The sequence below is a fragment of the Larimichthys crocea genome, chromosome X, assembly GCF_000972845.2.
Source record: "Larimichthys crocea isolate SSNF chromosome X, L_crocea_2.0, whole genome shotgun sequence".
Classification (NCBI taxonomy): Eukaryota; Metazoa; Chordata; class Actinopteri; family Sciaenidae; genus Larimichthys; species Larimichthys crocea.
Genome location: NC_040020.1, coordinates 4,743,488 through 4,757,561, shown reverse-complemented (window position 1 = coordinate 4,757,561; position 14,074 = coordinate 4,743,488). Strand labels below are relative to the sequence as shown.

General features: G+C 40.2%; 2 protein-coding genes and 1 long non-coding RNA gene across 8 annotated transcripts in view; 2 read left to right on the top strand and 1 right to left on the bottom strand.

The window, feature by feature from the left end:
- Positions 1-6,251, top strand: part of LOC104931315 (ovochymase-2) — a 21,492-nt gene extending 15,241 nt beyond the window's left edge. Inside the window, exons 13-25 of the mRNA XM_019256055.2 lie at positions 652-752; positions 1,179-1,456; positions 1,644-1,807; positions 1,907-2,090; positions 2,191-2,409; positions 3,145-3,279; positions 3,383-3,604; positions 3,694-3,876; positions 4,053-4,165; positions 4,244-4,338; positions 4,869-5,158; positions 5,248-5,408; positions 6,042-6,251. Of these exons, the coding sequence (XP_019111600.2) occupies positions 652-752; positions 1,179-1,456; positions 1,644-1,807; positions 1,907-2,090; positions 2,191-2,409; positions 3,145-3,279; positions 3,383-3,604; positions 3,694-3,876; positions 4,053-4,165; positions 4,244-4,338; positions 4,869-5,158; positions 5,248-5,408; positions 6,042-6,239 (2,343 nt within the window). The 3' untranslated portion in view covers positions 6,240-6,251. The remainder of the gene's footprint in view (positions 1-651; positions 753-1,178; positions 1,457-1,643; positions 1,808-1,906; positions 2,091-2,190; positions 2,410-3,144; positions 3,280-3,382; positions 3,605-3,693; positions 3,877-4,052; positions 4,166-4,243; positions 4,339-4,868; positions 5,159-5,247; positions 5,409-6,041) is intronic.
- On the bottom strand, positions 5,018-14,074 carry LOC113746635 (uncharacterized). 3 transcript variants are annotated; one of them, XR_003463002.1, is made up of 7 exons: positions 13,958-14,074; positions 12,401-12,464; positions 12,238-12,308; positions 5,995-6,130; positions 5,568-5,618; positions 5,334-5,401; positions 5,018-5,129 (listed from the first exon to the last, which is right to left on the bottom strand). It is a non-coding gene; the product is annotated as an uncharacterized LOC113746635 (long non-coding RNA). The 3 variants fall into 3 exon arrangements; XR_003463001.1 differs by having other exon boundaries at positions 12,401-12,491; positions 13,958-14,053; XR_003463003.1 differs by lacking the exon at positions 12,401-12,464 and having other exon boundaries at positions 13,958-14,073.
- fam13a (family with sequence similarity 13 member A) overlaps positions 7,037-14,074 on the top strand; it is a 52,312-nt gene continuing 45,274 nt past the window's right edge. For 2 of the 4 annotated variants that reach the window (XM_027283076.1, XM_027283075.1), the window contains exons 1-2: positions 7,037-7,303; positions 12,315-12,504. In XM_027283076.1, the coding sequence (XP_027138877.1) occupies positions 7,277-7,303; positions 12,315-12,504 (217 nt within the window). In that variant the 5' untranslated portion in view covers positions 7,037-7,276. The remainder of the gene's footprint in view (positions 7,304-12,314; positions 12,505-14,074) is intronic. The other 2 variants (XM_027283077.1, XM_027283078.1) reach the window with 2 other exon arrangements.

Here is a 14,074-nt window from a genome sequence, read left to right as displayed (position 1 = left end):
ACTGCATGGATATATATATATACTTCAACATCAATCAATCGTCTTTAATGATCAGTATGTATGATCAGTAGGGGCAGCTGTGGCTCAGGAGGTAGGAGGTCGAATGTCTCATCCAATTAGATGGTCATGGTTCGATCCCCGGCTCCTCCAATCTCCATGTCAAAGTGTCCTTGAGCAACATACACTCAAAAAAAATATTTAGACCACTTATGCATTTCAGTTGCATTGATTTGAATTACCTCGTTTTAAAATAAATTAACCAACAAACTTAATGTGTAGCAAGTAATAAGATTTCACATTTCACATTAAGTTCATTAGTTAATTTATATTAAACCTATGTAAATTAAATGGATGGGAATTTTCTCTGCAATTGAAATGCATAAGTCCTGCATTGCATTTTGGCCTTGACATTTTTTTGAGTCCTAAATTGCTCCTGAAGGCTGCACCATCTTTGTGTAAATGGTTAGCTCCCGAAAACTGTTGAGCAGTTGCCACCTTGCATGATAGCCACCATCAGTGTATGAATGTGTGTGTACATGCGTGAAAGAGATATGTAGTGTAAACGCACCTTAAGTGGTTGGAAGACTAGAAAGTTGACCATCTTATGTACATCTTTAATAACCTCTTCTTGTCTACGTGTGTTTGTTTCAGGTCTGGCCGGAAAGTCAGCCAAATCCCAAATTCTTCCATACCTGTGGTGGTACTCTTATTCATAAAAACTGGGTACTTACAGCAGCTCACTGCTTCATGAGGTAATTTTACTCTTTCATAATTTTCACATACAAAAAAAATAGATATAAGTGCAGTAGTTCAGGTTTTTATTGGCATTTTTTTCCGCCAAACTTTCTAGAAGCCTATTTGCTTAAACTCAGGAGGCAGTCATTGGTGTCTGTGCTTCTACCTCAGGCTTATTACAGTGCCTTGTTAGAGATGCCTCAGTGCTTTGGCTAATGGTCTACAGTGCCCTGTAGAGAGAGATGCTGGTGCAGTATGGAGACCTGTGCACTATATAGTAGTTATATGCCACAGAGGTGTGGTGCAGCTCGACACAGAATATGTTGTGCATGCTCCACTATCCTGTCAGCTTATATGATGCAGCTACAATGATGTGTATCTTGGCCTGTTTACTATTAACTGTGAGGTGTTATGATGTATTAATCTGCTGACCTGATACCCAGATATGCTGATGAGCTGCAGCGTTGGCGCATGTGCCTTGGCAAACACAACCTGACCTACACAGAGCCGAGTGAACGCTGCTTCAGTGTGAGTGGTATCTATCGCCATGAGGGATTCAAGTATCCCACAGTGCCCACGGTGGAGTTTGACATTGCCCTGGTCAGACTGGACTTGCAGGTGATGCCCACTGATCAGATCTCGTTTGCGTGCCTTCCGTCTGAGGAGGAAATGCTGCCTGGGGGAAAGAAGTGCTACGCCACTGGCTGGGGAGATGAGACCGGTACTGCACATGCAGTCAGATTTTCACATTTATACTCACGTTTATTCACTGAAATAATACAATAATACCTCTATAAACACAGTCGCCTCTTGTATTGAATAGTTTGCATGCCCTCTGCTGGACTTAATGTGCAAATACCTGTTATGTTTATGTGTTTTCAATCTGGATTGTCTTGTGTGATTATCAGGAGATTCCATGAATGCTAAAGTTGCAGAGGCCCTTAACCAGGTCGCCTTGCCTGTTGTGCCATTTGACACCTGCAAGAGGATGGATTACTGGTGGTTCCAGGTCAAGCCCTCCATGATCTGCTGTGGTTATACCCTGCCTGATGAGCTCAAGTCTGTCTGCCAGGTAAAACAAGTCCTACAAGAGGACAGAACTAATAGATGACAATTGGTTTTACACCATTCTGATTGATTATGATCTAATTTTACTTGTATGGCATCACAGGGAGATTCAGGTGGTCCTTTGGTGTGTCAGGATACCCCTTCTAGTGCTTGGGAAGTTCATGGTATAACCAGCTTCGGCCCTATGGGATGCATTATGAATAAGAAGCCCTCTGTGTTCACCCGCTCCTCTGCCTACCTCCCCTGGATCAGAAATGTCATCCGCAGGGACATGTACAACGAGCACTGTATGAATCCAGCTGGTTTAACGCGACCCACTTTACTCCAAAGCTAAATATGGTACAAAGAATTTATTGCTGGTTTTCACCCTCTATCCTCCCTGTGTAGCATCTGGCTGTGGAGGGCCAATGGACTTGATTGGCGTAGGAGGCAGTGTGTCCTCTATGGGTTACCCTCAAAGCTACAACAACAGAGCCAGATGCCAGTGGAACATCCAGGTGCCCTTAGGCAAACTGGTCCATCTCCATTTCCACAATTTCTCCCTGGAGGAGAGTCAGATGTGCTTAAATGACAAAGTCATCCTCACGGACACAACAGGAAGACTAGGTGTGTGAATACCTGCTGAGTCATTCATTGATTCATTGATCTCCCCGTCTCCAACACTTAAGCACAGTTACTGCAGTCTGTTAGTATGTGTGAATGACATGTCAAAGTGAAGTCGTACACTCGGTAACTTCAATGCAATCACTTATTTCAGCTGCCTTCTGCAGGATAAAATCCAAAGGTCACCTGACTGACATTCAAACAAACTACGTCAGGTGTTTTCAAATCAGGGGAATCAACTTGAGAGGTTAATCAAAGGAAGAAATCAAAAAACCAACAAGCACAAAGAACACAGGATACGGGTCAAAACAGAAAACATCTTACATTCAAATTATGGAAGGAATCGACAAAATACAAACATATATCTTCAAATATAATGCTTTAATTCAATATTTAAGGTCAAATAAAGAAAACAAGATTGATTCCCAATGTTTATATTCTATATATCTGTATGAAAATACATTTACAGTATCAAACATGATAAAGCAGTACATATATATAGTTTTGTCTAGTCTAGTTCATCACGTTAAGTTTTTTTGTTGTTTCTGTGTCTCAACCTTAAATGTCATGTATACACGCGTATATGTCATGCCTGTAAAATAGAAACAAAAGAAACAGTAATATAATAAAGACATCATATATATATATTACACATATATAACATCACACACAAGCTCTTCAGACAGAGAGTCCTTAGAAAGGTAAGTCTAACAGTTCTTCATGTTCATTTCTCTTCAGGCACACACTGCAGCCATGTTCCCCCTAAAGACCTGGTGAGTGATGGAAACAAACTTCACATCATCTTCTCCTCCAATGACAAGGTGGTGGACACAGGCTTTAAAGCTACCTGGAAGGCAGTGGACCCTATCGATTGTAAGACAGGATAAAAATTAACTTGACAAGACATGGAGGGAATGGCCTTCAAGCTGAAGTAATGCATCTCATTGTGTGTTTGTCTTTTCCTCTCCCTCTCCAGCTCCTTGTGGAGGATGGTTCAGCAGTAATCAGGGTGAAATCACCTCTCCTAACTGGCCCAATGACTACCAAGCCCAGTCTGTGTGCACGTGGCGGATCACCATTCCTTCAGCAAAAAGTGTACATGTAGCCTTCACTCACTTTGAACTGCAAGCTGTAAACGTGTTAGGAAAGTGTATCGACTATGTGGAGGTCTTCAATGGAGAAACCATGAAATCACTAGGTTGGTTACTCTACAACAAAGTTAGTATTTCCTGTACAGATCAGTGTTATCAGTATCAGTGCATTATGATTTTTTTGTCTGTTTTGCAGGTCAGTTCTGCGGCTTTGCCCCTCCACCCACTATCACCATCCCGAGCAACACAGTCGTCATCCGCTTTCTCAGTAACGGAAACAATCAACAGAAAGGTTTTCGTGGTTACTGGACCACTGATCCCAATATTTTCCCAACTTTACCTCCTCCACCTGCTAACCCGTGGGACAAGATCACTATCGGTGAGTGTCGGCCGAGCTCAAACTCAGCCCTACCTCTGTGATCTCATGTGGAGGTTTCACCTTTTAAATGAAGGTTGAGAAACTGGATTACCTGATTTTAAAGTATTAATTGAATCTCCCATTGACTGATGATAGCTCATTTATAGATAATTTAATGGTGTATTTTCTCCCCACAGACTGGCCAGTAGATTGCGGAAATCCAGCAGTGAAACCCAACAAAACCACTCCACGGGTGGTTAATGGGGAAGAGGCGATCCCCCATTCCTGGCCCTGGCAGGTCTCCATGCAGGTACAGTCTGCTCTTGTTAATCCGTGTGTCTAAACAGAAAATAACTTTTATTTGAACAAATATATTTCTCTTCCTCAGGCCTCACCGATGTCTCCCATCCCTTACATGCATGGTTGTGGAGGTTCTTTGATTCACAAAGAATGGGTCCTAACAGCTGCTCACTGCTTTATGTTGTAAGATACAAATACAGAAACACCTACAGTACATTTTAAAAGCTCACAGCTCTCACAGCGGCTATGACCAATAATTTGTTTGTAACAATGTAAAAAAACGATGTGACAATGACTACATTTACATGCACAAGATATAGTTTTTTGCCCTTAATTCAAAATAATCCAACTAAACTGTTTACATGGCTAATAAAAATGAATATTCCAGCTGTTTTATAATGTCTAAAAGTAGGTGTGGGCTTTTCTTTTGTGCATGGATTTCCAAATCTTGCAAACTGTTGGGTAGTTGGTAAATGGTTTTCGGCAGCTAACCCTAAAAACTGTGCACTACCTGTTTAGGACCAAACAGCAGACAAACATAGTTGGCAATTAGTTCATAAAAATATTGGAGCGTTTATCAGCTAAAGAGCCATTCATCAGGTTGTGCATCACATGACTCCAAATGAATGTTAGTGTTGCTCTGTAACTGCTTGTTTGCTTACCAAAGAAAAAAATTAAAACAAATTCTAATATTAACCTTACACGCTTTCCAGCCCACTGAATATCCCCGGTTACTGGCGCATGTGTTTGGGTAAACACCACATGAACTCCTCCATGGACGTTCCCTCAGCAGAGGAATGCTATAAGGTGGATAAAATCATCCGCCACGAGGGTTTCGTCTACGAGCAGGATCGCAATGACATCACCAATGACATCGCGCTGGTGCATTTGGCAAAGCCTGTCAACATGACGAGGGAGATCAGCCCCATCTGTCTGCCCAAACCTGGGGCTGTGATGCCTGCCGGTACACCCTGCTTTGTCACCGGTTGGGGAGACGAGAAAGGTAGAAGGGATCATGCATTTTAAATTTGTTTCATGATTACTAAAGATGTAAATCTGTGCCGCAACATAAACGTTTCATTTCTATCTTAGGTAACCTGTTTCCCAAAGTGTCCGAGAAGCTAAATCAGGCGGCCCTTCCTATTGTTGACTTCAAGACCTGCAGTAAACCTACTTACTGGTGGGACGTCCTCAGGCCCTCCATGATCTGTGCTGGCTATGAGTCTCCAGATGAGCTGAAGTCCGCCTGCCAGGTGAGAGGACACATTCAGAAACTGTTTAACACTGTTATTTTTTAGATGAGGATGGTCTCTTCAGGCTTTTCTCACACATTACATAATGTTCACTGGCCTCCTGTGTTAGTTGTCCTTTATGTAACACCCATGTGAGCTGTTTTGTTTGTGATTACTCACCCTTGATTGAAAATGGCTGTTGGCTGTGGGTTTCGGGTTTTCTTAATTGGACTAAAAGACAGAGGAACATTATTTGTTTGCTGTCATGGGCAAACGTGCAAACAGGGACAAAAAGTTCAGAACAGTACTGAAGGCTTGTGTGTGTGGGTTTGCAGTAAATATCTGTTTTTATGTATGTGTATGCATGTTTATATACTGCATGTATGTAGACATACTTTTGTAATAGGTTTCCGATTGCGGTGTGGTTCTGATTATAACAACAAACCAACCTTTAGTATAGAGCTTTATGAAACACAACACGTGACATTGGCCCCCCTCAAGAAAACCCTACCACAGTTTTGAAAAGACTGACCTTTACAAATTCTCAGACACAGAGGTGATTTATAGTGGCTGTCAAAATCAAATGTTCACCGATGCATCTTCTTACCTGTACAGTAAATCTTTGGTGACTGCCCTCTCATGCTCCCCTCGTAGGGTGACTCTGGAGGTCCTTTTGCCTGCACGGCTCCTGGAACAGACACGCCCTGGGAGGTGCATGGTATCGTCAGCTTTGGACCTCAGGGCTGCATCAGAGACAAGAAACCTTCAGTGTTCACTCGAGTCTCTGCCTTCAGCGACTGGATCAGCGACAACATCAAGAAGTTTATATATGAAAATGGCAAAACCAACTAAAGCTCATGTGTTAAAATAAAGATTTTGACAGTTCATTGCTAATTCCTGTTATTTTTTTCTGCTGCTACAGACCAAGTCTTTCTAGCTTTTTATTTAGGGTTCACTATTTAGGTATTGCTTTCTGCTGCTAATAAGATTTAAAGTATAAGTAAAAATAACCGAGCAATAGACCCTTTTTTACAGTTGCCATTTTGACATGAAATATTAGGGTCATCTCTGGTGTTTCCAGTGATACTAATTAAGGCTCCGTTCCATTTATCGTAGCAGAGCCTTTCCAGTGAGCTGCCGTCACTGACTATATAAAGAATGAACAGCACATGAAGAGCTGTTGAAACTCACTAGCACTAACTAGTTTGAAACTATAAACTTTGCATTAAATTTTCCATGATTTCCTATAATTCAGATGTTAAAACAGATTTGTAAGGTTGTTATTAATTTAAATTACGTCTATTTGTAATATAATTACAATCATTGTAACTTGTACTACAATATATACGAAACTAAGTTATTTTTCTGTTGTTTTGTTGCTGCTAAACTTTTGATAGCAACATAATTTGTTTCTGTTCAGGCCGATCCTCCAGTTGTCAGTGCTTACAAGCTCCTTCCTCCTTTCTTCCCTCGGTTGCAGACAGATGAATCCTGCAGGCATAGATTTAAAGTTTTGGGTTTTAACCCCTTGATCACATGACCAGGCTGCTCAGCCAATGGGAGAGCTTGGCTCAGATTTCAGCCTAGGAGGAGAGAGGGGAATAAAGAGGGAGGAAGAGAAAGAGACAAGCACTAATCTGTGCCCATGGTCTGGACAGCCTGCCGGCACTGACAGTACTTCTTTACACTCTCTCCCGGCGTGGATTATTATCTGTGTTGTTGTTGTTTTGGATTTGTATTTTGGATGGCACTGTTTAAGGGGAAAAAGATTCCCACCACTGGGAAAAGTTCAAGAGTTTGTCCTGGAACAGAGTGAGGAGAGGAGGAGGGAAGATAGCAGCAACTTTCCCCCTCATCTTAGCCTCCACAGGCGTTTCTTCTGTGGGAGAATGGGGGCTGGAGCTATGACCATCTGTGTGAGTAGAAACTACAAAGAGTTTGGCTCAAAGATTTTCCATTGAACCTGTGATTAATGGCTAAAGAATGCATGAACAAGACTGTGCTGTACTCTTCGGTGTCAGTCCACACACTCTTTTGTGATGTTCTTGTAGACATAAGTGGCTTTTTAAAATGTCAAGGAGGGACAAATGTCCCCTCGTCTGAACTCTCTTCATGGTTTCCCTCCTTAGATTAAACTTTGCTCTCTCTGAATGCATGACTACCGGGACTGTGATGAATAATTTCACTTGCAGTAATAGCAGACAAAGCACAGGGCCGGCTTGCCAGCAAGCATTACTTTAAGTCTGCCATCCTTGCACAGCAGAGAAAAATCAGGTATAAATACACATGGTACCCTTCGTGTTTCCTGTCTGTAGCTATAATTTTTTCCAGTGCCTCAATGATGAATGTCACCTCCCACATAAAAAAAAAAAAAACCTAAATAGAAACAGTGTCTTTACAAGACCTAAACCACTTTAACAGTCTGATTTGTGTGTACTTTTCCATGTCTCTAGCAGAAGTTTCTTTTCGTTGGGCAGCTGTCGCTTCTGGTGCCTGTGGTGCTTTTGCTACCAGTTGCTTCAATGGCCACCCACATAGGGGCAGAGAGGCAAGGGGAGGGAGAGGGTGGAAAGGCTGGGAAAGGAGGGCACATGCTTGGGCTTGCTATCCTCTTCACAAGCAAGTTAAAAGACACAGGAAGATGGTCTGACTTGATAGCAGTTTTTCTTTTTCAGACTTGTTTACCCCGCTGAAACTGAACTGTTTCAGAAGAGTATCTTGACTAGACACCCATTTCTTTTTTGAGACTCTCAAGGGGAGAAGGCAGACTTTCAAGAGTCATCAGCTCCCAGAGTGTCTCAGCAGTCAGTGACAATAGGTGTTTCTTTCTCACTGTCAGAAGTTGCAGTGTGAAAATATTTTAAGGATGGGGGAGGGGAGGAGGAGATGGGGATAATAGACTAATCACAGCAGACTGTCCCGGTTAACAATAGAGGCAAATGGGTACTACCAATAAGTGTTTCCCTTTATCCTTGGCTGCTTTGGTTCACACAGGCTCTGTAGTTGTTAACAAAAACCCTCGCACTGTCTGTAAACACTCTGAACATTAACTAAAGTTACACATGTGATTTTATATGTTGAGTTAACAGATATTTTTTTACACCAAAGTGTGTGTTTGCAAGGAAACCTGCTCACAAATCCAAAACTACAGCAAAGGCGGAGACACAGTTAATATATTGTCGACAAATTGGTCTTCTCAGGTTTTAATTCTTGTTTTCTTAATTAAAAGTTGTTGCAATAACTTTGCACATGATGAATAATTTAAAAAAAAATCACTGTAGTCATCCAGGACTCATTTATGTAGGATTTAAGGTTTTCTGGGAGCCGTGTGGTTTGCTTTGTCGTACAGCAAGAACATTTTCTATTTTTATATTTTTGCAGGATTATTGGCCTATTTCTTGTCATTCTTTTGAATTCATCTTTTTTTTTATAGATAAAGTGCCATTTTTATTCAGGTTATTCTCATATATGCGTGCTGTTTAATATTTATCTAGCAAATTTCAGTGAGAATAAACTTTATTTGTAGGTGTTGCTGTTAGTTGTTTTTGGATATCTATAAATGAGGCTATTGATCACATTGTGGTCTTGTTTGAGGTTTGTTAGCATCATTCATAGTAAATCACCTTTATTGTTTTAGACATGTTATTGATCATTTAACTGAATGGACCATTATTGTTTACTTGTGACAAATAGACTCATATAAAAAGGTCAGATGTGGCATAAAGTACAAATACTTTGTTACTGGTATCTGTCAGGTATCAGGTATCTGTACTGTAAGTATTTAACTTTTTATTTTTACCCCTACATTTTTACACAAATATCTGTTTAATTATGGATTTTTTATGCATCATCTCACAACTTTTCCACCATCAAAAGCATTAAAGTCCATATCATGCATGACGAATGTAACAGGTCGAAAATGACGGAGACATAACAAGGTAACAAGAAAGAAAGACTTCAGAAAGAAAGACTGAAACCTATGCAGAAGTTCAGTACATAACAGAGCCTGTACTTTTTCACTTTTACTTGAGTAAAGAGGTTAAATCAGTGCCACCTTTATTGGAGTATCTGTACTTCTACTTGAGTAAAAAAGTGTGTATTGTTGTTATATGCATATGGTTTGTGTGTATGAGCCAGTTCTCAGTTCTCAGTTCTCTCTTTTGGGTCACTGTCGCAGTATGTCACTCTGTGTGTGTGTGTGTGTGTGTGTGTGTGTGTGCGTGTGTGTTTGCATGATTGTAAAGACAGATTTAGGGGACATCTGTTCAAGAAGGCCTATCACAGTCAGACCTAGCTCAGACCGGCTTAACTCTTAAACACCTGCAGGAGTAGTAGTACTCTCAGAGCGAGTTGAATGGTTCAGTCAAAGCACTGTGGCCTACTAACATTATTACCAACAATGGACTGTTGGACAAGTACAGTACACTAGAAAACTGTACAATCTGTTATTCTGAAGTTACAGTAGGGTATACTGTGTATTGATTAAAAATATCAGTCAGTTGTGAGTTGAAGTTGTGTTCAATCAATCTTTTACATCACTGGTATCAAACTTGAGGGTCCCGACCTACATTAGCAGTCACTAAAGCTTCACAGAGCTTGATTTTAAGGTGTGTAAGGCAACCTTGTTAAAATGTAATTAAAAAAAACTAAAAACACAATACAGAATTGTATTAAAATTTCCAGGAAAACTCATCTCTGATTCACAGGAAATAATCTACTCAAAATTCATCCAGATGTTCTTGTTTTACACAGATTTACTGCAATTATTGTGTTCATTATTGAGGTGAATTGCACAGCGTATCAGTTGTTTTGTACTGTTAATGTTATGCATCGAATATAATATGAAATATCCATAAAATATATCACTTAGTCATTTGACTCAGGTTGGGAAACACTGTTCTGTATCATAAAAACGCTTTAAGATAATCTTCCTTCTACCACAGAGCTACACATATTTAAATGAACTTTGTGTGAATACAGTTACAGTCTATTATCATGATTATTATTAAAGTACAGCATGTCAGTGCTGTTTAGCCCATTAAATAGTGCTCATCGGGAAGCTGCAATGGACATATTTTCATGCACCTGTCAGAAAGGAACGGATGACTGAGCACCATTAACATCAACACATTGCCTGTACAAGCTTCTCAGATGAATGTCGTATTAACGCTGCCAGAGCATCTGCCACTGTAAAGATCTCGTCTCCTCAGCCATCTCAGCACCATCTGCGAGGAGGCTTTAAATCAGCTGAGCGTGGCACATGCCTGTACCAATTCTGTCGAAACAATTGGCCCCATACCGAGTGAATTCAAAGGTACTTCCTCTTCACCACCCACGTTTACCTTCCCAACACACTGTGTCACTGTCACTGTGGACCTCATTGTAACAAAATCATAGCCAGGGCCTTTCATTTCACCGTGTGGGTCAGTTCACTCGTTTGAAGCGGTGAACTCTGGAACGACAGCATGTCACATGGTGTAGTTGTAGCTATGGCTACAAGAGTAAAACTCTCAATCTGTGCTGCTCTGAAGTGCAGGAAGTCTTTTCCTCCTTACCCAGTGCCCAGTGTCTTAACTCTCTTTGTATACAGAAAAGTTAAATGTGTGAATGAATTATATGTCCAGCTCTGTCTTATGTTGGCTTATTACATGGAGACTTCTGTGTTTACACTCAGAGAAAGACAACGAGAGTGTGCGTTGAACAGTCTGTGCACATATACACGGAGATAGATGGAAACAGTATGTGGCACTGTTTGCTTTGACATGTTATCAGATAAGACATAATGAACATCCAGTGAATTAACACACTAAATATACCCTTAGACTCTGGTTTACAATGTCCACTGAGGGGAGCTTGGCAACGAGAGCACAGCAGAGGTGGAAAGTAACTAAGACACTCCAATACATTTAATGTTACAGCTTGCAGATTATGTTTTTACACGCAAAATATGTATAAAATGTGATGCATGGATCTATATTAAGCAACTCAACAGCACATAAATAGTTAAAATTAGCTCCACACCAACCAGCTGCTACTACAATTAAAAAACAATCCATTCAAAAAATTCACATTAGTATTTGTATCCTTACTTTTTGTGTAACAAAAATACTATGATACCTTTGGAATATCTCACATATAGATCCAAGTATGAGTCAAGTATTCAATTGAAGTCATTCTTGAAATATATTGATACTGCACTGCTTATAGTCGAGTACAGCAGTGGTGATGTTGGCCGTGACTGGGGATGCGTGACACAGTCTTCCCAATACATGCAATAAGTAGTACGACATGTTGTTTTACTTAAGTATTTTTCCATTATATTATTGCTATTTTTATTTTGATTCCACCACACCAGTGGAGCACACATACATTATACCAGTTTCTGTTCAAGTTGCTGACTCCTGTATGTTTCTCTTTCAGTTCCTGAGAGGTTTTACAGAAACTTTCCAGTGAAACCTTTTTGATCTTTCATGTCTAAATGTAGACATTTGGACTGGATAATCCCTCCATCTTTCAGCATACTATCAAACTGACAGCTGGCCATCACCTCACCTGAACATATAACTATGTGTCCACATACGTCTATTTGTGCAGGTGTGTGTGTGTCACTCTAGCTTTGCCTTTAACTCAAGGTGTTGCGTGGTAACATGATATTTGTCGTAGCAACACATTGCAAGACCAGCCCTCCTGGCTCTCAGCACACACTGTCCTCTAAGATATGACATGACAGTACCGACTGCTGGTGGTGTGCATGTATGGACTCCACAGAGACAGCACCACACACACCTTTTAGTCTGTGGAGTAGAGCGAGTCTGTCTCCTCCAGGACAGGTCTCTCTGTGGTGTCTAACCTGATGCAGCTCCAGCGTTGTCCTCTGTGCCTGTAGTGTCCACGGCTGACTGCTGCTGTCTGCTCTCCTCCCTGCAGCACAACAAGACAGCGGTGCAGGTTAAAGAAGACATGAAGAAGATGGTCCAGATACCCATGCTGCGACCCAGGACAGTCAAGCACACCAAGCTGTTTGGAGTGTCCCTGTTTGAGCTGCAGGAGAAGGGCCTGGTGGAGAATGGTGTGCCTCTGGTGTTGAGGAGGATGGTGGAGCATCTCCGCAAGCATGGTGAGGAAAAACACAACAACAGGTTGATTGCCTTTTTTAAGATTTTAAGGGCTCAAGAAGAAGTAACATCATAGTTTCCTCTAAATATGAATTCATGAATACAACTAATATAGTATCTTTTAGCCTTTTCTTGCATGATTTGGTCGAGTTAAATGAATAGTATCAGTTACACAATAATCAGAGATATTACCATCACAATCTACTGACTTAGTATAATTAGAAATTGCCCTAGAATAGGACAGTTTTTAAACTGTTTCTATCCATCCATTACAATAAGTCGAGTAAGTACAATCTACTAGTAAGACTTATAACGCTTGCTTAAGTTATGTGAAGTCAGCAGTCACTCTTGTCATTGCATTGTCACCTTAACCTGACTGTGCAAAATGGATTTGATCTTGTCATTTTGTGCAGGTCCAGCTACCCCCCAAAAACCTTAATGTACTTTGACAAGTGCATGCATGCTTTTTTAAAACTGAATAGTAAAAATGTGAGGCATAGATCATTTGTAAAGCTAAAACCTGAAAGCACACTGATATAAACTCGGTATTGGCCTACTTTATCATAATCCTTATTCTTCTGTTTAAACCACTAGATGTCAGTAGAAGGAAGTGCAACTCCTTCCTCAAGTCTCCTGAAACTACAGGCCTTTTATGGTGTCATACAGTTTGTATATATAGCATTATATTCTTCATAATAAAAATAAACTTCATCTGCCAGTCATGGATAAAGACTGACTACTTTTCAAACTGCTAACCGCCTCTATTTTGGTATTTGGACAAAGGTATAATGTGGGCTGCCCCATGTGCACTGTCAGGCCTGACATTACTATTAATATTTACTATTTACAGTCCTGATAATATGATATAAACACAGAGGGAAATAACCTTACAAAGAGTCTGTGTGCTGTTAAGATAACTCCATCCCCTCTAAGGTGTCTTCTTCCACCTGATTACCACAGAGGTCCATGTAATTTTGTTTGTGGTGCTCAGAGAAATGAAGCATTACATTTAAAAAATCAAAAGTAAAATCTTCTTTTTGCTTTTGATCATGCACAGAGCATATTATCAGTTATTTTCATAGGAACTATTTCTTGAGTAGAAAAAGGGGTTCCTTGCTCACAAACAACGTATATCTTCTCTTAAAAAACAACAATGACGATATCTTAAAACATGAGCAGCAAATAAATCCAAATTTGAACATTTAAATGACTTTATATCACAAAGAGATAAGTGAGAAACTACTTTGTCTTGTTTGTATTTTAAAGGTACTTGTCAGTTAAATACAGTTCTATGGTATCATCTAGTGGTAACCATGGAGACCTGCAACAGTGATGTTGTTAGAAGGCTAATTAGCCGACTAAAGTTAGTTAACTGACATTTATTATTTTATTTATTATTTATTAATTACTTATTAACCACCACAGTACTAAAGAGGTAAGGCTACACACACATACCTTGTGAGCTCGATGTTTTTCGTCCTAAAGCAGATAAAATGTGACTGTTTAGAGAAAAAACACTTGCTTTTTTCTAAACAGTCACATTATTTCTGCTTTAAAAAAACAAAACAAAAA